The 24,291-nt window shown below is 39.1% G+C and overlaps 1 protein-coding gene across 6 annotated transcripts in view; it reads right to left on the bottom strand.

Annotated features, from left to right (window-relative positions):
- The window catches only part of WDR7 (WD repeat domain 7), a 354,920-nt gene that overhangs the window by 61,243 nt on the left and 269,386 nt on the right, over positions 1–24,291 (bottom strand). For all 6 annotated transcript variants that reach the window (XM_045042404.1, XM_045042403.1, XM_006938939.4 and 3 more), the window contains one exon: positions 9,610–9,709. In XM_045042404.1, coding sequence (XP_044898339.1) covers positions 9,610–9,709 — 100 coding nt within the window. The remainder of the gene's footprint in view (positions 1–9,609; positions 9,710–24,291) is intronic.

Below are 24,291 nucleotides of genomic sequence, written 5' to 3'. Positions count from 1 at the left end.
AAGAAATACTCAGCGAGTGAACAGAGGAGATAAACAACAGAAACACACACAGTCAGTTCAAAATATTCTTCAAAAATGTTTAAACTTCCAGAATAAATGATGGCCTGATTTCAAGCACTGCTCCAGATATCTGTGTCTCTTCCTAGAGATTCTTCTCTAAATAACATTTCACTTTCAAAACAGGAAGCTTGTTAGGTAATTCTTCAACACGGTGTCGGGAAGCCATTGTCTTCCCCAACCATTCATCTTACTTTCACCCCCGGTGCCATATTTCTGGTTGCACCTGCCATAAAACCAGCTGCTGAAAAGAGCAGGAAGAAAATACCTAAAATGTCACAGTCTGACTAAGTACTGTAGTCAATTGTCACTGCAATTTTTGCAATCACCACATAAGTGCCCTTGATGTATAAGCGTTATAGACTTCTGCTCAGTGAAAACTGTGCCCGAAGCTTCAAAACTCTGCCTTAAAGAAACATCAATCTTACTGTCCACCAGATCCCTAAGGTCCATAGTTCTTTCTAACTACTAGTAAAATCTTTGTTATTTTTAGAGAGAAGAACATATTGTTTTCCAAACTTCTATTAATATAGGTATGTTTGCTGACAGTTTTGTTAAGTCTTGAATATTAGCTTTCTTTTGATATATAGTAGCCTTAGACTGCTTGCCAAAATTAAACGTATTGGAGAGAATTATATGGTTTATTTTCATTAGAGTGCTTTAAATCTCATGCTGAAAACATTTTCATATCTTGCCAAGCCCCTTTTTAAAAATATTATTTATGCAAAAATATTCTTTTATGGAAATAAAATATTATTTATGGAGAAAGCCAGCATTCAGTTGTTACTTTAACACTTTGCTAACAGCATATAACTTTACAAAATCTGTTACTGACTTAGTATTTAATAAGTCACAGATAAAGGGTGTCTCTACTGATCTACTGGAAAAACTGTTTTCACATAAGATGTATGCAATTCCAGGTGTAATGCTAATCTGAAAATTGCTATAACATGAACCATTCACATAATCTGGGACAAAGCTTTTGGCTTTTCATAAGCAAGCTTCCCTTAAGCTTTCTTCTTCCTCTGGGCTTTGCAGATGTTGTAAATTATGCAGAATTATGCCTTCTGCCTGGCATAATGTCCCTTCCCTTTCCTCTTTTCTAATTGCTAATGGCTCAATTCAGATGCCCTCTCCTTTAGAGAACCCTTCCAGACCATTCTCCCGAGATTCCTAAGCAAGTCTGGGCTAGCGTGCCTCTTATGTTCTCCCACAGCATTCTAGATTGCCCTGCTAGAAAGCATGATCACAGTATTTCAATTACGGGCTTATGTCTTATCTTACATACCAAATCATAAACTCCTTGAGGGTAGGAACAGTTCGTATTTATTTTGTTGCCATCTTGCTTATAATATGGTGTCTGGTACAGAGAAGAGCCATCATAAAATTTTTTAATTTTAACTTTATTTTTGTATCATACTTTAAAGGATAAGATGAATGATAACTCCTCAATAAATGGATAAACTGTCTGTTGAATAGGATGACAAATACAGGAGCCAAAACACAAACTGTGAGGTTTCATTTTTTATAAGAATAATTGTGGTTCAAGAGTCATTCTGTTTGTTATTCACAGGAATATTAGGGAGGGTGTGAAAAACTAATGCCCATCAACTGTGGGCAGTTTCAAGTTTCAGAGCATTTTGGCAATCAGGTGCAGAAATCTTCTGACTTAGTACTCTACAACCAGGAATTTACTCTAACATATCAGATAGGCATGAAAAGTTATATAAATTAGGCCATTCAATACAACACTGTTTGTAATGGTGAGAAAGGCAGGGTAGAGAGCTTAAATGTTAATTGATAGAGGACTGGTCAATGGCATCTCCTACATCTGTGTTTTGGAATACTACGCAGTCATCCAAACCGATTAAAACAGCCCTTTGCACTTAATGTGTCCAATGCTGACGTCCTGAACTTCATTCCTACTCCCAGCCTGCTTTTCTCCCGGTTGTTAAGCATCATAATCCATCTGTAAGAGCTGCTCATGGCTCACCTGGATCACCCTGAATCCTTCTGTCTCACCCCCGCCTCCCCCTTAACAGCCCCACACCGCACCTACATGTGAACAATCACCAAAACCTGGTGGCTCTCCTTCGTCTTTCCACTTTTCTCTGTTCCCACTGCAACAACTCGACTCCCACCTCAGCAGCAAGCAATCAATCTTTTAAAATAAAAATGGATCACACCGATTCCAATTTTTAGAACCTATCTTACAGAGAGAAAAGTATTGGCGTATAAAGACATATATTCAAAGATGTTTACTGCATCCTTGTTTGTAAGAACGCAAAGCTGGATTCAATTTGAATATTTTATCAATAGAAAAACAGTTTTCTTAAAGTATTTTACATTAAAAATATAAAGTATTTTACATTTTATAAGGAACATGCTAGATTAATGTTTGTCACCTGGGAATTCTAGCTATGATGCACTAAGATTTTTTTTTAACTTGCAGAGTAGTGTATTTCCTATGAATCCAATGTTGTGAAATAAAGAACAAAAGCCTTCCAAAAACAACAAATACAAAATAATTTTAAAATACAGATCATATAATTTCCCTGCTTAAAATTTGCTGAAGGCATTTCATCATACTAGAATAAAATCTGAGATCCCCACCTTGGCCTTCTGGGTTGGAATTCTTCCTTTCCTATCCCATGCCATCTCAAATGTATCTTCCACTTGCTCACAAAATCAGTGCCCTCTGCGCTTGCCTTTTCTCTGTTCCCCAAACTTTTCAATGTTCAAACCTTACTCTCTATACTACCTGCTCCTTATAATGCCCTTCTTCTAGATGGTGGCACAGTCTGAGGTTAAATGCCATCCCCTCAGTGTGCTCACCCCTGAGTCCCTAAAGCGGTACCCAGTCATTCCACTGTATTATCCTACCACTACCTGGTATTTCCTTGTTAGTTTCTTACTTGTCTCCTCTCCTCTCACTAGAACAGAAGCTAGTTGAGGGCAGTATGCCTGTTTTATTTACAGCTAAAAGTAGGCATTCATTACATACTTGCTATTATTGAAGGAGATATACGGACTCACAGGAAGAGATAAAACATTGTTAAGTACAAAAAAAAAAAAAACAGGCTGCAGGAAACTATTATACTGGGGAAGAGGGAGGGAATAATATTATTTGTATATTACAGAAACAAGACTCAAAGTATTCAAACAGCTAAAACAGGAATTAACTCTAAACTACAGGTAACAGTAGACTTTAACTTTCTGCTTTAAATATTTTGTTACTGCTTCAGGTTATTTTTTAAATGAACACGAATTACATTTATAATTGAAAGAATCAATCAATATAATTCATTTTGGGAAAAAATGGAATGCCAGAGAAAAAAGCAGGTAGACTTCCTCTTTCACCAGCTGCCACACATCTTCCTCTTCTCTTGTTCTCATGTAAATGCTAATCATTCAAACACTGTGTCTAGACTTCTCAAGGAGAGGATGGAAATTATCCAAATTACTCCATTCTGACTGGCTAGGTATCAGCAGATTATTGTCAAAGAAAACAAAATACTTGGGAATGCAAGTTGGTGCAGCCATTGTGGAAAACAGTATGGAGGTTCCTCAAAAAACTAAAAATAGAACTACCCTACGACCCAGCAATTGCACTACTAGGTATTTATCCAAGGGATACAGGTGTGCTGTTTCGAAGGGGCACGTGCACCCCCATGTTTAGAGCAGCATTATCAACAATAGCCAAAGTATGGAAAGAGCCCAAATGTCCATCGATGGATGAATGGATAAAGAAGATGTGGGATATATATACAATGGAGTATTACTCGGCAATCAAAAAGAATGAAATCTTACCATTTGCAACTACGTGGATGGAACTGGAGGGTATTATGCTAAGTGAAATTAGTCAGAGAAAGACAAATATCATATGAGTTCACTCATATGAGGACTTATGAGACAAAACAGATGAACATAAGGGAAGGGAAACAAAAATAATATAAAAACAGGGAGGGGGACAAAGCATAAGAGACTCATAAATATGGAGAACAAACAGAAGGTTACTGGAGGAAGTGTGGGAGGGAGGATGGGCTAAACGGGTAAGGGGCATTAAGGAATCTACTCCTGAAATCATTGTTGCACTATATACTAACTAATTTGGATGTAAATTTAAAAAAATTAAATAAAAAAGTAAAAAAAAAAAAAAAAAGAAAAAAGAAAACAAAATACTTCTGTCCGAGAGAGGAAAAAAAAAACAATTTACGGGAAGCTTCATGCTGGCAAAAAGAAGAAACCGAATCAGGCATTGGCTATAGCCTGCCAGATCCAGAGATGAAGCAGAATAAAAAATTTTACACCAACTTTAGACCTAATAAAAACTAGTTAAGATTCTAACGACAGTTTTCTTTTGAGTTATGAAAGCAGCCACCCACCTATGGATCATAAAAATGGCTTGTGGTTTACATAAAAAGGTTAAGTTTATAAATGAACTAGACTGAATTTCAATAGATAAGTAACAAAGGGATAAGGAACACATCATATGCAAATGAGGGAGAATGAGAACACTCACAACCACTCCTGTTGAAACCGAGAGAAACTACAAAAAAAATTATGCTAACAAGTGAGAAACTGAAAATAATAATAATCAAATGGCTGAATTACTGACTTCATCTTTTATATCTTAAAAAGGATGAAGAAAACAGATGCAGAAAATTACATAGTAATAAAGTTCTTAAAAACAAATCCAGTGGTGATTAATAGAAGACTTTAAACATATGCAATCAGATGGGCCAAAAACTGAGCTATGCTGGCAGCTGAGAATAGTATATTTAAAAATTGGCCTAAAATTACTTTACTTGAAAAGATCCTTATATAGCAGTAACACTAAAAGTAGTATTTGTAATGATTTTTAAAAAATCATTGAAAAAAAGTATATCAGTAGGACAACACATTAATGGTATGGAAAATCAGGATAAACAAAAGGACAACTATTAAACATAAATGGATGAGGACAGATCAGTCAAATGGTGAAATCTGCTAATTACTTGGCTTGATAGTCCATTCACTCTACTTGCAAGATTAATCAAGTAGTCCCGGAAACAGCAGCAAAGAAAATCGTAGGAAAGAAATTGTAATAGATTTACTTGGTATGAAGTTTAACGTACAACAGCAGGAGTGAACAGGATGAGGCTGACTGATTATTTCACTAATGACTAAATAATATTTATGATGGTAACAGTTTTTAAGCCCTTACTATTGGCTGACATTTGCTTTATATATATTCTTTTAATCTTTACAACACAATGTTATGAGAGTTATTATGTCCATTTTATAGGCAAAAAATAAAAACCCTAAAGCATAAAGAATTTAAGTACCTTGCTCAGGCCACAAAGCTAATAAGGGCTGAGCAAGGATTCAAACCCAAGTCAGTCTGCTTCCAGAATCTGCTCTAATACTGCTATTAGACATAGATATATAACTTGCTAATTAATTTTAATATCAAATTTGGTAGGTCACAAATGCTATTAAAGAAATAATTATAATTTATCCAAACCAGAAATATGGTAGAAGTAAAGAATTTGAGAAGGCCATATAGATTTATGGGGGTGTAAGGAATTCAAAGGAAGGTCAAAGGAAAATAAATTTCGATAGAAACGTTAATGAAAACAGGACCAATTTTCATTATGTTAATGTGGATTATCCTCAGCGTTTTTGTTAACCAGCAGCACTTCACCTATAAATATACAGCAACTGTACACCTGTATATATTCAGTGAAATCAGACATTTCAATATAATCTAAAGAGAAGTGTAATGGGAAAGGGGCGTTTCTTGAAATCTTTACTGTGTTTGCAACAGATCATCCTACAGATATTTTTGAATGCTTTCCTACGTACCCTGGGAGAGGACCAAGACAGGGGACAGCACGGCACAGTGTTATTGAATAAAACGTAGCTCAGAGGAGGAGGGGATTATGTATGACAATCAAGGCCAGAATCTCAAAGACCTTGAAGCACACAGGTCAAGGGCCTAATTTAGGTTGTTAGCAGAAGAAACGGTAGATTTCAGGTATATTGCTAAGAAAAGTTGACTGAGCTCAGTGACTGGGTATGAATGGGTGAAGGACAAGGAATAGGAATTGTGATATCATTATATAATTGGGCCCTTAACAGAAAAAGGCAGGTTAGGAAACAAGCAGGTAGAATGTAGCCTTGGAGAGATTTTCTAAAACACTGAATCTGAAACAATGACAAGAAGCGAAATGGAAATGTCTAGCAGATAAAAGCCGTAGGGCTGGAGTTTAGGCTGAGCCCAGGCTGTAGACCTGATCTGTCTCACCTGCTAAGAGGAAGAGTCAATGATAATGTATGGATTCTTAGCCAAAGTCAGGAAAAAGAACAGGTGAGTGAAGAAACTCAGGCTCTGGGCAGTAGAGCAGTAAGAAGCAACATTAGGGGTTGGGGGCATCTGACTGGCTCAGTTGGTTACACGTCTGGCTCTTGGTTTTGGCTCAGATCATGATCTCATGGTTTGTGAGCTCAAGCTCCATGTTGGGCACGCTGACAGTTCAGTGCCTGCTTAGAACTCATTCTCCCTCCCTCTCTCTCTGCCCCACTTGTCTCAAAATAAATATTTAAAAAATTATATATATAAAAAATTAACATTAGGATACCCCAAGACATTAAGAAAACCAGCTAAGGCTACAGTAAAATGAAAAATCAAGATAAGTGATAGAGCTGTGGAAGTCAAAAGACAGAATGTGAGAAGAGGGACCCCTTGGTCCTGGTGTGGACCAGAGAACCCCAGTGATATCTGAGAATGTGGTTTCAGCGGCTCTGCAAAGGTGGAAGCTAGAAGGTGTGGGGCGAAGGAGGAGCTACAGGCCAGTCATTCAATATGTACACTAGTGAGAGAAAGGACAGGAGCAAATGGTAGCTACAGAAAGGATTACAAAATGCATTTTTTAAAAGGAGTCGGTAAAGGCGGATTCACCAAGACACAAAAGGGTACTTTTCATGACTCATAACAAAGAGGTTCTCTGGGCTATTTCTGAAAAAATATCCTATCCGATATCCCTTAGAAACAACAAGTAGAGGAAGGAGGGAGGGAGGGTTTCTGACATACCAGGATATAATTATGCCTAAAATTACAAATACATTTTTAATATAATTAAGGATACTTTATTTTTATTTACCACGTCATACAATGTTTCTTACTATATTTTTTACTCCTAAGACTCACGGTGTTTTATTTGATCAACATGTATTTTATTACGCATCCACTATGTTCTTTTCAAAAAAATTTTTTTTAATGTTTATTTTTGAGAGAGAGAGAGACAGAGACAGAGTACAAGCGGGGGAAGGGCAGAGAGAGAGACGGAGACACAGAATCCGAAACAGGTTCCGGGCTCCACGCTATCAGCACAGAGCCCGACGCGGGGCTCGAACTCATGAACCGTGAGATCATGACCTGAGCTAAAGTCGGCCGCTTAACCAACTGAGTCACCTAGGCACCCCCATCCACTGTGTTCTAGACACTAAAAAATGAGCTTCAAAAATGAGGTGGTTTTTTTTTTTCCCAAAAATGAGTTCTTGAAGGAACTTAAACTTTTCCATAATAAAATTCTTATAAGATTTAGATGATTTCTGCCATACTTTCTGCCACAGGTCACTGCCTTTTTTCTAACACTATGGCCAAAGAAAGTGAGTATCTGGATTTACCCGAGTGGATCAGATATGTCCAAGTGACACCGCGAGAACTTCCTGAGGGAAACTAGCTAACAGGTACCTCGGAGAAACTGGCACAGAGCCAGCAGTTATTTATCACAAAGCATGTGTCTCAAAAAGATTGGCGAGTCAGTGAGACATAATATCAAGTCTGCCAAACCAAAGGCAGATATTGCCAGAAGGAGGATTTTCATCGCTGATTTAACCACACACAAACCTGTAGCTCTAAGCATCCACGGAACTTCGTTAGCCTGCTTATCGAGAACGCTGCCTACCAACAAAATTTAAGTACTTCCTAGGGAGGTACGTTTCTTTTTCTTTAACTAAGCAAAAGTCGAGTCAGGTATATTCCTAACTTGCTAGCGCTTGTCAGGTAAAAATGTAGTCAGCACCACAGCAGGATTTTTAACATCAAAGTTCTGATTTCCATCGTCAGCCGAGAGTCGGCCTAACACCACCGGCAAGCGCTGCCTTTAGGAAGGAAATCCACGCATGGCCTCTGGCACTCTGCTTCCCTGGTCCACCAGCGAGGAGTGTGAACTAGCCCCAGAGTCCACAAACACGCTGATGTTTCAAGTGACCTTGCGTGTTGTCTAAAGTTAATGCAACTTAACTGCAACGGGATGGGTTTCCAAGTTTCTGTGAATATTATGACAGCAACCAGCACTTACTAAACTAACGGCCTGGCGGGCACCGTGCTAAGAATTTCACATCGATTACACGATTTACTTCTCACAGTAACAGGCACTATTTCTATCACCGCTGGTGGCGGGGAAACTTAAAAAGTTTTTTTTAAAAAACTTAAAAAAAAAAGTGTTCAACATTCCAGTCGTCTCCCCTAAACTTGTCTGACCCTGGAACTCTCCCCCCACTAACATCTGTTACCATTTCTTAGAACCACGGTTTCATGAAAAGCAACCAGGGAAGCTTTTGGAGAATAAATTAAATGCTGATTAAATTTAAGAGGCAGTTTAAAATTTTAGCTATAGCCTTATGAATTTCTTCATAATACAGTTGAAATTCCTAATACAGTTGAATATAATTCCTAATATGGTGGAATAGATCAGCACTGATAAATGCTACAATGAAACATAAGAAATTATGACTTGGAACTATTTATCAATGAGCACTATAAATTTACCATAATCACCGGGGAGCTTAGCCTTGGTTTTGCCATTTGCTAATAGTATGATCTCTGGGATAAAGAGATTTAAAGTCTCAGAGTTTTGATTCACCTCTATCTAGAGCAGGGCCAGATGTGCCCTGTCTAACCAACTGGCACATTTTGAGAATCCAGTGACCGAGATGAAAAACGAAATCATGAACGATTCTTCATCAGCAATAAAGTGTTATAAAAGTATACAAGGAGTTATAAAAGTATAAAAAATAATATATTATCTCATCAGTCTCACTTTTATAGAGCCACACTCAATGCTGTTGTGGTTTTCTTCTCTTAAACTCTGGCTGGAATGTTGTCTTATAATTGCCAAATATCTGGTTTCACTTGGGAAATTAATTTTTGGTTAGTTATTAATCAAAATAATGTATCATCCAGAGTTTCTCAGACAACACATGGCAAAAATAGGAGAATCAGAAAACTCTGTTTGAAAGAAGAGATTTACCGCCAAAGAGCTGGTGAGCAGGACCACCTTTCTCTGGGCTCTGTTAGGAACCCGTCTGTGGCTGCCCTTCGTCGCCAGTGAATAAAGACAGTAAGGCTCTATATTCTCTGAGTCCTTCATTAAACTATTGATCCCTTTGGCATTATCCATAATGTTCCAGCAGCTCAGCATGTCAACTGGTGAAGCGCTAGTCTCCCACTCCTTTCAATAACTTCCACACTTTATGGAGAGGAAGTCGCAATGATTTATTTACCTGACATTTTCCAGTCCGGATGTCGTACAGGGCCACTGAACCGTGGCGAGCTCCAACGGCTATTCTGTGATTCCGCTCATAATAGCTGACCATGTAGAACCTGGATTGAACATTTTAACAACAACACAAACAAAAACAAACAAACAAAAAAAAAACAGGTGAGATAACCTGGAGGTGGAAGTGGGCTCTGACATATATTTTTAAATCAACAGATCATAATTAATACACTGAGATTTTTCAAAACTGTTGCACTTTAGTGGCTCTTAAAATCAACGGAAAGAAAAATGATGTGGAATGCCACTTAGTCCCGTTAATAATTACTGGCAGGAAAAGACAACTTCATCATTACAAACACCCTTGAATTTTCAAACGATAAACAGGGTCAAATACAAACGAGATTTAATATGGAAACTCAGTTCTGCTGGAGTAACTATTATGCAAATACTTCTATTTGAACAGAAACAGAAAAGATGAAAAGGCATACATATTCAATCTGATTATGTTCTCACATTTTATTAGAGTATTAAGCAGTGAAATATTCTTGCTAGCAGAACAATCATAAAAAGCTACATAAATGTTATGCTTAAGTTGATATCAATAATTTAGAATGAAATTAGGAAGTCAGCCACAAGAAAAAGTTATCTGGCAAGTTCCATAGATCTTCCACATTTGCCAGTTTATCTAAATGAGAGCTACGAGTACAGTAGTGTAAGTAAGCATATTTGGTACTTATTTGGCATTACATGAAAAGAAAGCTTAGGGAGGATGATTTGAAGCTTATAAGAGGCTGATTTACTTTTATTTCTTTTTTGTTAAATTAATTTTCTCAACTGAATTAGGTATCTGAACTCCGGATCTATGCTTTGCCATAATGATTTCATGACCATATGGCTGGAGCCTGGGAAGATACGAATAAAAATTATTACAAGTATAAATAAGGTATGATTTTATATCCCCAAAGAGTTTTCAATATACTCAGTATGAGTTGCCCAGATGAACAAGTGGCTTCCCCTAAATATCTATGATATTACACAATTCTACCACACAACTGTTGCCTTTTTTCTCTTTGATGTCATACTACCAAGCTAACTTTTCCATTATTATCTTTTTAAAGATGGGACGGGGAGGTAAACCATGACAGCAAGGAAATTACTGCTCTAATGCTTCCTTGAAACTGAGTAAAATACTACCTGGCCATGCGACTACATTTCTGAGAGGCTGAGAGAGAGAAAGAGGTTTGAATGTGAGGATTTTGAAACCAGAGATATTCTGATAAAGCTGTTTGGGCATTCATTATGACATCCATCCACATTTCATAAATCTAGGAAACAAGATATTACGTTTTAAAACTTTTTGTTTGGTACTTATTAGCAAGTAGTGGATTCAATAATACTTTCATCCTATCCCTAAGCCTTACCCAGTGACACGACTTCTTTCCTTTCAGTGGAAAATTAATGTTTTATCTTTTTAGTCACACGAAAGACACTATATTGGGATGTCCTGCTGGTTTTGCTCGGCTCAGGTATGGGATGTCCTCTCTGTATACTGGCTTCAGAGAAGAAAGGGTACTGAAGGCTTCTGACACATATGAAGCTTCCCCACTATTAACTGATTAGTAAAAGGTTAGTTTCTCAAAGTTTTTCCTGTCTAAAGCATCATGTCACTCTACTTTATCAGAGAAGGTAGGAATCAGCATTCAAAATCCAATTTCTTAGAATTGAAAATAAAAATCTGAAGAGTTTAAAAACACTACTTCATTATTCAATAATTACAGTGGTTTAAGTACCGGGCATCACCATGTGTCTACACCTACATCTACACACTTAAGCACACACAATCTATTCCTTATTAGAGTAACATGGAACATAATATCTAACAAACGGCTTAAATATTCTGTGCCGGCTAATAGCCATAGGAAAATGAAATTTCCAGAAGTATTTTCAAAATCTATGATTACACTTTGCACAGATGTAGTGGTAATATTGCCTAAATCTTTCTGCAGAACAGGACTATAATTATCTCTCAAAATTCTCCTCCTCAAAACAAACCTGTGGTAAAATACATTCGTGTGGACAAAATTTACTTAAACTAGAATCTTAAAAGTTTTTGTTACATTGGTCATCTTCTGTGCTCTGGATATCAACTTCATGTTTCTGTATCATCTATAAACACCACAATTTATGGAAGAAAAAAAAGGCCAAAGTCTATTCCTGGTATGAAAGCTTTAGTTTGCCTGGAAAGGGCTATATGTTACAGGTCTGCATTTTCATTCTCTGCAATTTACTGCTAGAGTAATACTTCTAAATGATATAACAGTTCTAGACAGTGAAGGTCTAATGGCATGTTTTCATCTCTGGATTTCTTGTTAAACTTTATACAGCGTCTCTTTTAAAAGAAGAAATACATGCAGTCACTTCATAAGTGTCTACTCTAGGGACTGGCTGCTGCAGTAGGCCTATCTCTGCCGAGGGTTTCCAGAATCCACCATACCCCTAGACTACTACTCTCCTGGAACCAGTTTTCTATTGAGGGCCTGTCAATATCAAGGATAGTGAGATAGGCCTTATTTACCGCTACCCACAAAGGTATCAATGGATTGAAGAGGAGGATCCACTACAGTTTTTAAAATTATCCCAGCCTTGACCTGATCCTACGTGAAAGTCTTAAATTCCTCCAAAATTTGGAAGGGGGGTGTTCTTAGAATAAGGACTCGTGTGTGTGGAATCTTGTGAAATGGGATCTCAGTCTCCAGTTCCCTGCACTGATACCATGTCACTTGGGCAGCTTTCTTGGGTCACAACCTGGCGAGAGTCCCTTCATTATATTCAAATTAAAACAATGATCTCTGTTGCTTGGCCCATCACAAAGAAACTCGGCTAAGTTAGAGAATCCATTACCAACCAAGCATGTGAAAAAAGAATAAACTGGAATTCGGTAATGTTACAAAATGTATTTCTTGCTGGGGTTGGGCTGGTTACCATCCCAGAAGTTTAGTTCCTGATACCCACACTTTCATCAGCGCCCACATGCGGCCGGGGACATCCTCTTCAACCATAAACCAAGTCACATGTCTTATGTTCACAACCATCCCTCAAGACTCTACATGATGTGGTCCCACCTCTCAGACGTCATCTGCTCTCCCCTTGCTCACTCTGCTCTAACTATACCGATCTCCTTGTACTTTCTCGAATATGCCAAGAGTGTTTCCACTTTGGAGCTTGAACACTTGCTGCTCCCTCTGCTTGAAAATCTCATCTGCCTGATGTCTCCATGGCTCAGATCATACAGTCACTTTGTTTATGTCTCTGTTCCAAGATGATCTTGACAAAGGAGAGCTTCATGCAGCATCTTGTCTAAGACAGCAGCCTTTCCTCCATTATTGTGTAGTCCAACATCCTATTTTTTCTTTATCTTTTGTTGAATGTATGAATACATAAATGTGGTCCAAACAAACAGTAAAAAGTCATGCAGTAAGAAGTTCAAACACTATGCCTATCCTTTGGGGACTAGTGTATAAACTGTGCAAAACATACTGGTTTTTAAGACCAGTATTTTATAGGGTCTAAAATAATGAGATAAAGAAACAAAGGAAATAAAAACTGTCCAAAAAAGTTAGGCAGAAGTCAAGAAACAGAACAGAGAATGGTCTAAAAATCTATTTTTAATTGAGACAAACAACTGTAGATTTACATGGAATTATCTGAAAAGGCCCCCGTAACCTGGATATATCAGCATAAGACCAACAGCTGCATAGTGGAAACTATTTAATTCTACCTTAGGGAACTAGAAAAGACTACCTAGGCTGAAACTCAAGAAGGCAAATATAGTCTAAGTAACGATGTATACACGAAAGTATGTATTTTTGGTATAAATGTTGTTATGGAAATAAAGATTATGCTAAGAATCTGCCACACAAAAATGTCAATGAACACGGTACTGTCACACACACAAAACAGAATTAACAGAAATAACTTATCAGTCATTAGTAGACACTGCAATAGGTCATCTTATTTCTCCAAAGCCCTATCTATGACTTCGACTCTTCAGGACTAAGTCACAATGGGGTGACATCCACTCCACAATGGAGCGGTTTATAGTGTGAAACACACATGTGAATTGAGTGCAGGATCCTGGAGCAAATCACTTTGCTTGTGAGCGTGCCAAGTACCCAGTGCCTGAGTCTTGAAAGAGCTTCGGTACTCTCTATTTATAGTCTCCTTTGAATTGGTGATCTTTTTGTCTTTATTAAAAGTGGCCTTCAAATAAGAGAAAACTGATGTGAAATTTAAAAGTCAATTTGGAAACACACAGGAAAAGGAAACATCAACTCTTGGCAAAAATATGATTTGGGAGGAAAACAGAAACCAGTAGAGTCTCTTTCTTCACTATGACTCTGGTAACCTGCAATAGTCTCAGGTTGTTACTACTTTCGTATCCTTGAGCGTTAAAAAATAAGAAACACTCTTCAAAAATCCAAGATTAATCCCCAACTTAACGTGAAACCATCTAAATGCTAAGGGTGTGCAGAACAGAATGTATGGAATGAATACGATTATTTACAATTTATAACTATTTACAATTATATCTGGCACTGCCCCAAATACTTGACACACGTATTTTTATAAGTAAATGAGGAATTAGGACTATTGAGTGGCTTTTAGAAATTCTTGATGTTGATTTAAAACTGTTCACAAACTTTTGACTCTTTTTGTTAAAAAGGTATTAAGGTAATAGGTACTTGTAAAAAAACTCAGGGGTGCCTGGGTGGCTCAGTCAGTTAAATGTCCAATTTTGGCTCAGGTCATGATCTCACGACTTGTGAGTTCAAGCCCTGCGTCGGGCTTTGTGCTGAGAGCTCAGAGCCTGGAGCCTGCTTCAGATTCTGTGTTTCCCTCTCTCTCTGCCCCTCCCCCACTTGCACACTGTCTCTCTCTTAAAAGTAAATAGACATTTAAAAAATAATAAAAAAATAAATACAATAAAAACTCAAACACCGCCATTATGTATATAATAAAGTCAGTCCTCACTCTCATGGTAACCCCTTTCCTCGCCAACAGTTGACTACTATTAACGATTTGGTGGATCTTCTGAGAGTTTTTTCTAGTTTTGGTTACAGAAATGATATCGTATTACCCATCCTATTCTGCAACTTTCTTTTCTTCTCTCAACACTTCATGGAACCACCCCCCTCCTATGTCAGTATATGGGCTCCCACATCATTCTTTCTCATTCCTGCATTGTACTCCTCTATACATATATTCCATTATTTAACTATTCCCTTTCTGACAGTTAAGTTGTACTGTATGTGGATCCTTGTATATACAAGTGAATGTTTTTGTAGGACAGAATCCTCAAAGCAAGACTCTGGATTAAAGCATACACACATTTTACATTTGATAGGCAATGTCAATTTACCTTCAATTCCCTCTAAAAGTAAGAGAGTACCCCCACTTGGTATTACCAAATTTTCTTTTTTACCAACACAAGGAAAAAAATGGTATCACATTTTTGCTTTAATTTGCATGAAATAACTTTTTAGAGATTCATTCAGTTACACTCTGCTGGATTTGCATGGTTTCTTTATTAATGTAAACAAAAATTATCTAAAAGCTAATCAACAACATGTATCCCTATACATAGTAGATGAGGAGTGAATTCGTCAATATCCATGAAGTGTTCCCGATAACCCACGAAGAAGATTGGAGCTCTAAGGGTGTCTGGGTGGCCCAGCTGGTTAAGGGTCCGACTCTTGATTTAGGCTCAGGTCATGATCTGACAGCTTGTGGGATCCAGCCTCGCATTGGGCTCTGCACTGACAGCACAGAGCCTGCTTGGGACTCTCTCTCTGTTTCTTTCTCTGCCCCTCCCACACTCGTGTGCTCTCTTTCTCTCTCTCTCAAAATAAATATGTAAACTTAAAAAATAAAATTGAAAAAGAAGAAGAAGATTGGAGCCCTAAACACAGGCAAAGCTCTTCTGTGGGAAAGAACAGGTAAGGTAAGCCTTCTTGGTGAAGCAATCAATGCACAGGTCACACTACCCACAGACATCTGCCCCAGTCCCCTTGCTGGCCAGTATGAGATGTCAAAGAGCTCTTCTGAGGACCACCATGTGAGGGCTGGGAAGAGGAAGAGCAGGTTTTCAGAGCACTGTCTGACAGTCTTCACGGATACATCGCCGTAATCGGGGGTGGGGTGGGGACGATCAGAAGGTACTTTATAGAACGTGTTCCCACACTGACCCCAGAACTCCAGGTCTCCATGCTGCTCATGTTTTTGAAAGATTTACAGATGTGAAAAGTGGTTTGGCAAAGGCACCAGTTCAAGGGGAGCTGTGTTAGTTTTGGGGGATGTGAGCGGTGGAGGGTAAGGAGATGTTTTCTAGAAGTGCGTCATTCTTGTGGAGGGCACCAGTTCAAAAGGCAAAATGGAAAAATTCCTCATTCTGAGATGGTGACGGATACTGGTGAATTCTATTTGAGAGTCACGATCTCCCATTCAGCCTCTTGTAAACTGTAAGTGGTCTATAGATATTTCCTGAATAACACTGTTAAATATTTAACAGGTGAATTACTTTCCTTCTGGAAGAACTTGCTATGGACACACTGTAGCCAGAATGCTAAGAGGAGAACTGGAAATACTTCCTAGGTTGTATAGGGAGCAGAATTTCTGCAAGGAAAATGCCATGCATGTTAAGAGGGCATCGTATGATGGCTGGGAAAGAGCTCTTCTCACCTGGCTCTGCCACTTAGTAACTGGTGTGAACCTTGGGCAAGTTACTTAATTTGCCTATGCTGTGGTTTCCTTATGTGACAATGGGAACAACACTAGTACCTAGTACCTCAACACTAGTACTTCATAGTTGTTGTGAGGCTTAAATGAGCTAATACATGCCAAGTACTGAGAACAGTACCTGGCACACAATAAACCCTACTATGGTAAGTACCTGCACACTTTAGTAGCTTTCATCATCATCACCATCACCAGCATCATCATCACCACCATCTTCTGTACCTCTGAGTATATACCACAGGAAGAATAAATCAGATGTAGCTAATGTGCTATTTTCCTTAGGGCAAATCAGTTCTGACTGGTAAGATGCTAATAAATAAGGGGAATGAGTCCCCCCTGAATTTTATATTTATTTCTTAAATATTTGTGATTGGCAAATATAACCTGATAACAACTGCAAATTATTTGAGCTTCAGCTCCAAGTTGCTAATACAAACAACAGGGGTTTTGGTTCGAAACTCTTTATGGGGCGCCTGGGTGGCGCAGTCGGTTAAACGTCCGACTTCAGCCAGGTCACGATCTCGCCGTCCATGAGTTCAAGCCCCGCGTCGGGCTCTGGGCTGATGGCTCAGAGCCTGGAGCCTGTTTCCGATTCTGTGTCTCCCTCTCTCTCTGCCCCTCCCCCGTTCATGCTCTGTCTCTCTCTGTCCCAAAAATAAAAATAAAACGTTGAAAAAAAAAAAAAAAACTCTTTATATCATTTCAAACAGTCTGAAAATTAAATATTCTTCCTGTGATACAGTGGAATGGAATACTCCCTAGAAGTGGCAGAGGTTTGTTTTATGAAGAATTTTAATACTGAAAGACAGCCATCTGTCGGGGAGTTTTTCTTAGGAGCAGGGAAGTGGACTAAAATGGTTTTAGAGGGACTTCTGCTCACCCGAGCATACGAGTAACATCTATAATTATTTATTGTGAAAAGAGGACTACAAAATGGTAACCAATTTAAGAATTTTCCTGGAAGTTAGGACAGAAGCTGCTTTACATTCCATTATTGTTATCACCATATGGGATAAGAACAAACCACAGGTTTAGAGGAGTTTTTTAAAAAAATGAGCTCATGCACTGTTCTAAAGCAGACAGTGTTCATCTCCTTACTGGATTCTAAGTGCCCATTTAGGGTGAATAGAGCTGATTCAGCTTTTCACTTGAAAGGAGGATCAATCAGTCTGTCTACATAATAACAAAGTTTAAGAAAACATAAACTGGCTCTGAAAATATAGACTTTTCATTCTTCTGTCTAGATTTTTTTTTCCCATTCAGTTCAAAACTACTTATTTTACCTTGTTTTTTGTGTGTGTATCTGTTATAGCTTTAATGTTTTCCCAGTGGTTACTTTATTATTATTTTTATTTGAATTTTCTAATATACAACAAATTTAAAGAAATACACACTCATTGTAAAAAAGAAACCCAGAGAATATAGACAAATAAACAGTTAAGAAAGGAAAGTTACCCTTGACCACCAATCTCCTCCAGCACCCCAGGCACTCAAGGGAAATGCTTTTCCCAGGATTTTTTTCCCTTTTCATATGTATTGTACGTGTACATGCGTGAATATTGATCCTTCCATATAGTTTTCTTCTTCAAAAAATGATTTTATTTTACCTACTCTTCTGAAACTTTGCTAGTTTGTCTTCTATGGATACCTTTCTATATCGGTAGAAACGGATTGACCTCAATCTTTTTAATGGCAGTATGATGTGCCACAGTTCTGGTATCTTTTAATGGAAACAACCGTTGGTAAACAATAATTACATTTAGAGGACATGAACAACTAAAAGTGTTTTATCATAAAGTACATTTTCTATATAAGATCATACTTTTCCCAACAAAAGTCAGCTGAGAGATAATCAGTTAAATGCAGCAAAACCACAAAAACATTTTACTTTTTAATGTTTATTTATTTATTTTGAGAGAGTGTGTGTGAGCAGGGGAGGAGCAGAGAGAGGAAGAATCTCAACCATGCTTTGTGCTGTCAGTACAGCGCGCCACATGGTGCTCGATCCCATGAACTGTGAGATCATGACCTGAGGTGAAATCAAGAGTCAGACACTTAACTGCCTGAGACACCCAGGCACCCCAAAAACATTTTAAATTTCAAGGGGCTCCTGGGTGGCTCAGTCGGTTAAGCATCCAAATTCAACTCAGGTCATGATCTCACGGTCCACGAGTTTGAGCCCTGCGTCAGGCTCTTTGCTGACAGCTCAGAGCCTGGAGCCTGCTTGGGATTCTGTGTCTTCCTCTCTCTCTGCCCCTCCCCTGCTCATACTCTGTCTCTCTCTCTCTCTCTCTCTCTCTCTGTCTCTCTCTCTCTCAAAAATAAGTAAAACATTAAAAAAACTTTTAAATAAAAAGAATTCAATGTCAATACTCCTAAAATGCAGATGATTTTTCCATTTACAGTAAATTAGAGTAATTTATATCCTGAGCCCTTTAAAGTTTCCTCCTTACTACTACAAGTCTCTAACATGTACTAAGAAATCCAAGTATTCACGCCGTTAAATATTTGCTCTGGTCTATGCACAGATTGTTTGAAAACTTCTTCATTCTTGGCAATGAAACATGTAACGCAGAAGAATGCACACCGTAATTTCTGCAAAGTGAGCCCTGACTCATCAGTCAGAGATTCACCATCACATTTAATGTAAGGTTTCATTCAATGACCACCAATTCTGCACATGGAAGTAGCTCAGATTTTGGAGTCAGAAGGTTTGGTCTCCCTGATAAACATCTACTCATCTTTGTAAACTCGGCTGAGACACCACCACCAACTCTCCTTTTTCCAACTACACTACTACCTGGTCCCTCCTCTGTGTCATACCACCTGGAATTCTTCTATGTGTCCCAGATGCCCTCTTACCGTAGCACCGTGACCTTTCTCTGCTTCACCATCCTGCCTCTGCCAAGCCAACTTCAGGGCTTTTGAAGCAGCGACAGTGCAGTGCCTGACTGACCAGATGTAGCCGGGCAGCCCGCACTGACTCGGCACAGCTCCGTGTACAGAGCAGGCACACATTAAATGTCTGCTGAATAAGTGAACAAATTCTAAAATACTTTCAGAAAATTTTAATCGCGAAAAGCCACACAATTGCTTAAAAAATATTTTACTTTGTTAAATCAACTGCTTCAGGGCTTTTGAAGCAGCGACAGTGCAGTGCCTGACTGACCACATGTAGCCGGGCAGCCCGCACTGACTCGGCACAGCTCCGTGTACAGAGCAGGCACACATTAAATGTCTGCTGAATAAGTGAACAAATTCTAAAATACTCTCAGAAAATTTTAATCGCGAAAAGCCACACAATTGCTTAAAAAATATTTTACTTTGTTAAATCAACTGAACTCCATTTAGTGACCCCTATTTTTTTTTTTAAGTTTATTTTTATTTAAGAGAGAGAGAGAGCAAGCGGGGAAGGGCAGAAGGAGAAGAAGACAGAATCCCAAGCAGGCTCTGTGCTATCGGCAGATAGCACTGACAGCACAGAGCCCAATGCAGGGCTCGAACCCACAAACCAGGAGATCGTGACCTTAGCCGAGCCGAAATCAAGAGGCAGATGAACCGACCGAGCCACCCAGGCACCCCTACTGAGTCCTAGTTCTTCAGTGATCCCTTTTTTCTAATTTTGGAATTCGGTACTGAAATTTATCATTTACATGGCAAAACCCAGTCAATTAAAATATTTTCTTTTCATATTAATTTTCAATCCTAAAAATGAACACCATCTAGTGTTATTTAAAATAATTAGGCGGTATAAGCCGTATCAGAGTGACTAATTAAAATTTCTCATCACTGAATGATTGAGAATGATATGCTGTCATCAAAAATAAATACTGAAGGCTCAACATTACACATCACTTAAGTTCATATTGATTTCTTGATTTTTTATAATGAATAATTATATGCTTTTAAAAGAAGTGGACTTTACTTTTCAGAGCAGTTTTAGTTTCACAGGAAAACTGAGCAGAAAATACACAGAGTTTTCCCATATACTCCTGGCCCCCCACAGACTCCCTCATCATCAACATCTACCTTCCGAGAGTGGTCCTTTTTTTTTTTTTTTTTTTTTCTTTCAACTAATGAACTTCCATTGACACATTATCATCAGCCAGAGTCTAGAGTTTACATTAGGATTCACTCTAGGTATCGTACATTCTAGGGGTTTGGACAAATGTAGAATGATGTAGCCACCATTACAGTACCACACAGAGTAGGTTCTCTGCCCTAGAAATCCTCTGTGCTCTGCCCATTCATCCGCTCTTTCCCACTAACCCTTGGTAACCACTGATCTTTTCATTGACTCCACAGCTTCGCCTTCGCCTTTTTCAGAATGTCAAATAGTTGGAATCACCCAGTATGTAGCCTTTTCAGATTGGCTCCTTTCACTTAGTAATTAGCATTTAAAGTTCCTTCATATCTTTAATGGCTTGACAGTTCATTTCTTTTTAGTGCTGAATATTTCATTGTCTACAAGTACCATAAATAACATGGTGTGAAAAGCACAATGGTGATACTATGTGAAACCTATGCTCTGACTTGTACCTAAGTGGCTTTTTCCACAAAACTTTATCAGGCTAAAACAAATAGCATAATAAAACAGGAATTCCTTGTTTCTTCTTTTTAAAATATTTAACTTACTTTTCATATTAGTTGAGTCTTTTGTTCATTAAATAATCTAGTGTAGGTTCAGATTTGATACTTAATTACTTCAAAGAATTTTAGGGAAGGCATTAAAGCAGCTGTAGCATTCCTATATTAGGAGCATATGACATAACATGTTTCAGAACTTTATTATGAGATAGAATGACTGGTAATCATATATTACTAAGTCAGTAATGAGGAACAATTTTTCACATTTTTGAGTTGTATCTTGCCTCAGGTTATTAGGAAGCCCCTCATTTTATAGAGGAGGAAACTGAAGCCCACAGACATACCCAAGGCTGTCCAGTTGGGTGTGGCAGAGGCAGGGGCCCCCACAATCTAGAACCCATCTGCCACTTAAGGCAGCCCACAGCCACTCTTAGAGTGGCCGTTCTTAAAGCACGCTCTGCTTTGGACCCACTTTCACAGGAACACTAAGATGCTATTTTCCCTTTTCACTCTCATTTTCTCACGAGGGTATAGTTGACTTTTCCAAATGCTACAGGATGTGAGCTATCACAGGCAGAAGCAGATAGGAGAATCTGGCAGGCTTCTATTAATGGTAGATTGGAAAAAACAAAACAATGCCATTCTAATTTGCTTTGTCTTGGAAAATATAATTTTTCATTAAAATGTTATTTGCATAAAGATTTAATGGGTTACTTTTAAATTTCTTAATTTTAATTTCTAACATGCCAAATATTGACAGGTATAATCCACATAAACAAAAATTTTGGGGGGGTTCTCCATAATTTGTAAGTATAAAGGGGTCCTGAGACTTTAAAAAGGGTTGACAATTGTTGACATAGTGTCTATCTTTGAAAAAGTAGGCTTGCTCTCATTCTCTTGCTCACATATATATATAGGTGTGTGTGTGTGTGTGTGTGTGTGTGTGTGTGTGTGTGTATACAGAATATAGATCTTAAGATTTCATATATATTCTGTACCTTTGAGAATTTGGTTTCGATGAAACAAAAGCAAGCTAAACACTTAATAAGCACTTAGGCTGCTAAGAAGAGACTACAGGGTAACTCTGGAATCAACAGGATGAAGCAAGATTTAGGACTGGGAAGAGGCAGGAAAGAAATTGAGAAGGGGAGGCTGCAATGGGAGAGGTGAGAGGGGGTGAAGGAGAGGCCAGGGTGTGCCTGCCCTCGCTCTAACCCAGGGATGGATCCTCTGAGGCAAGAGGGTGGAGAGGTCTGGGCGTGCCTGCACTACCCCCCTGTCCCAGGGGCGATCCTCTGAAGCGTCCCTGCAGGCACAGTCTTGGAGTGCATTCCCCCAAAGGCTAGGGTTGCTGGGAACACAACAGGAAAGCAACCAGAAAAGGCCCCTCTTCTCACACACCTAGCAACTAAGCGTCAATATGAACAAGGTGACTTCAGATGATATAAACTCTATGAGATAAAATGGCAACGTGACAGCGATGGCGAGGAGGGTGTGTGAGACGGGGAGGGCACGGGAGTGGACCTGAATGACGAGACCAAAGAGGCTGCATCAAGATCTGGACGAGGAGTGTTCCGCCAGAGGGAGTAGCGGCAACAGAAGTTCCAAGAAGTAAGCGTGGCGCTATTCAAGGAAGAGAAAAAAGACTGAGGTGCTATCAGCATGCTGGATTTGAGACTGCGATTTCAAGAAATGCAGGTCTAACCCATTTAATATAATATCACCTGTAACGTGAGCCCTAGCCGGTGGGGAGTTTTGCTGCCAGGTAGTATATATCACAGTGCTCTGAGTTGCACCCCATGTCCAGGGCTCTTTAAGGAGGCCCTCTTCTTCTTTTTAAAAAAAATTTTAATGTTTATTTCTGAGAGAGAGAGAGAGAGAGAGAGACAGAGACACAGCATGAGCAGGGGAGGAGCAGAGAGAAAGAGAGACACAGAATCTGAAGCAGGCTCCGGGCTCTGACCTGTCAGCATAGAGCCAGATCCGGGGCTCGAACTCATGAACCATGAGATCATGACCTGTGCTGAAATTGGACGCTCAACCGTCTAAGCCACCGAGGCGTCCCAAGGAGGCCCTCTCCTGAGAGCAGCACTGCGCTGTGGGCAGAGTGAGGAAAGCAGGAAAGTAAAGCATCCTTTAAAGTAAGTAGAACATAAGAGACTCTTAAAAACTGAGAACAAACTGAGGGTTGAAGGGGGGTGGGAGGAAGGGGAGGGTGGGTGATGGGTATTGAGGAGGGCACCTGTTGGGATGAGCACTGGGTATTGTATGGAAACAAAAAATTTGACAATAAATTTCATATTTAAATAAAAAAATAAATGAAAATCCTAATAAATAAACAAATAAACAAATAAAGTAAGTAAGCAAGCAAGCAAGCAAGTAGAATCGATTTTAGGATTTGCATGGAGCCTCAGAGATGCTAATCCCTGGTCTTTCTCAAGTCTAGCCCACCTCCTCCCCAGGCGCTGGGTCCCAGGAAAGGTTATGACGTAACCTTTCTATCTCTGGGATCTAAGGGGTGCACAAAGTACGTATGAGAGTTTTAATTAAGAAGAAGTAAGTTTCACGCTTCGGTCCAACAAAAGGCTAGTCTGCTAAATCAGCGGTTCTCAAAGGGGGATCTGCGGGGGGGGGGGGGGGCTCGCGCTCCTGGCAAAAGTTTGCAAGAGCAAAACTACTTCTGGAAGATACTGAGATGTCACGTGACCTGTTCATTGCGTTGACGCTGCTCTGATGATGTAAAAGCAGTGAAAAGTAAAGCTGCTGGTACGGCGGCCTGAATCAAGGCCGCGGCACCGAACTCTACCGGCCGTTGTTACACTCCCGCAGCCACGCGCTGGCAGTAAAGAGAACTAAACAAGTTCAGTGTTGAACTGCATATGCAGTGTGATCCAATGGCGAGCGTGCAGAAAGCACTTCTGGCATATGCTGAAGCCTGATGGTTGTGTCAGGAAAGGACACTGGCAGGGCTGAGGTGCAAAAGCTACAAACCAGCTGTTCTTCACACGACATCATTCGTGCTTGAACGTACAACCCAGAGACACGCTGTGCATATTTGGACTTGAGCATTCGGCAGACATTTTCTTGAAAATGAACTACTTTATTCCTGTCCAGAAAAACCACTGACAGAATTTGCTGTCAATGATAAAACTGACGCTCTCGGGTAAAAATTAGAGTTCTAGCTTCCCAATTCTCACTGACTTTTTGATGAGATCAACGGTAATATTAGCCAAGTGTTTTGGTAATGTGTGCTGCAATGTAACAATATATGGACAATCCCCCAAATTCAGCTACCAATATTTTC

Source organism: Felis catus, chromosome D3 (genome assembly GCF_018350175.1).
Source record: "Felis catus isolate Fca126 chromosome D3, F.catus_Fca126_mat1.0, whole genome shotgun sequence".
In the NCBI taxonomy this organism is placed as follows: Eukaryota; Metazoa; Chordata; class Mammalia; order Carnivora; family Felidae; genus Felis; species Felis catus.
The sequence above is the reverse complement of the archived record's forward strand: the minus strand, read 5'-3'. Positions and strand labels throughout refer to the sequence as shown.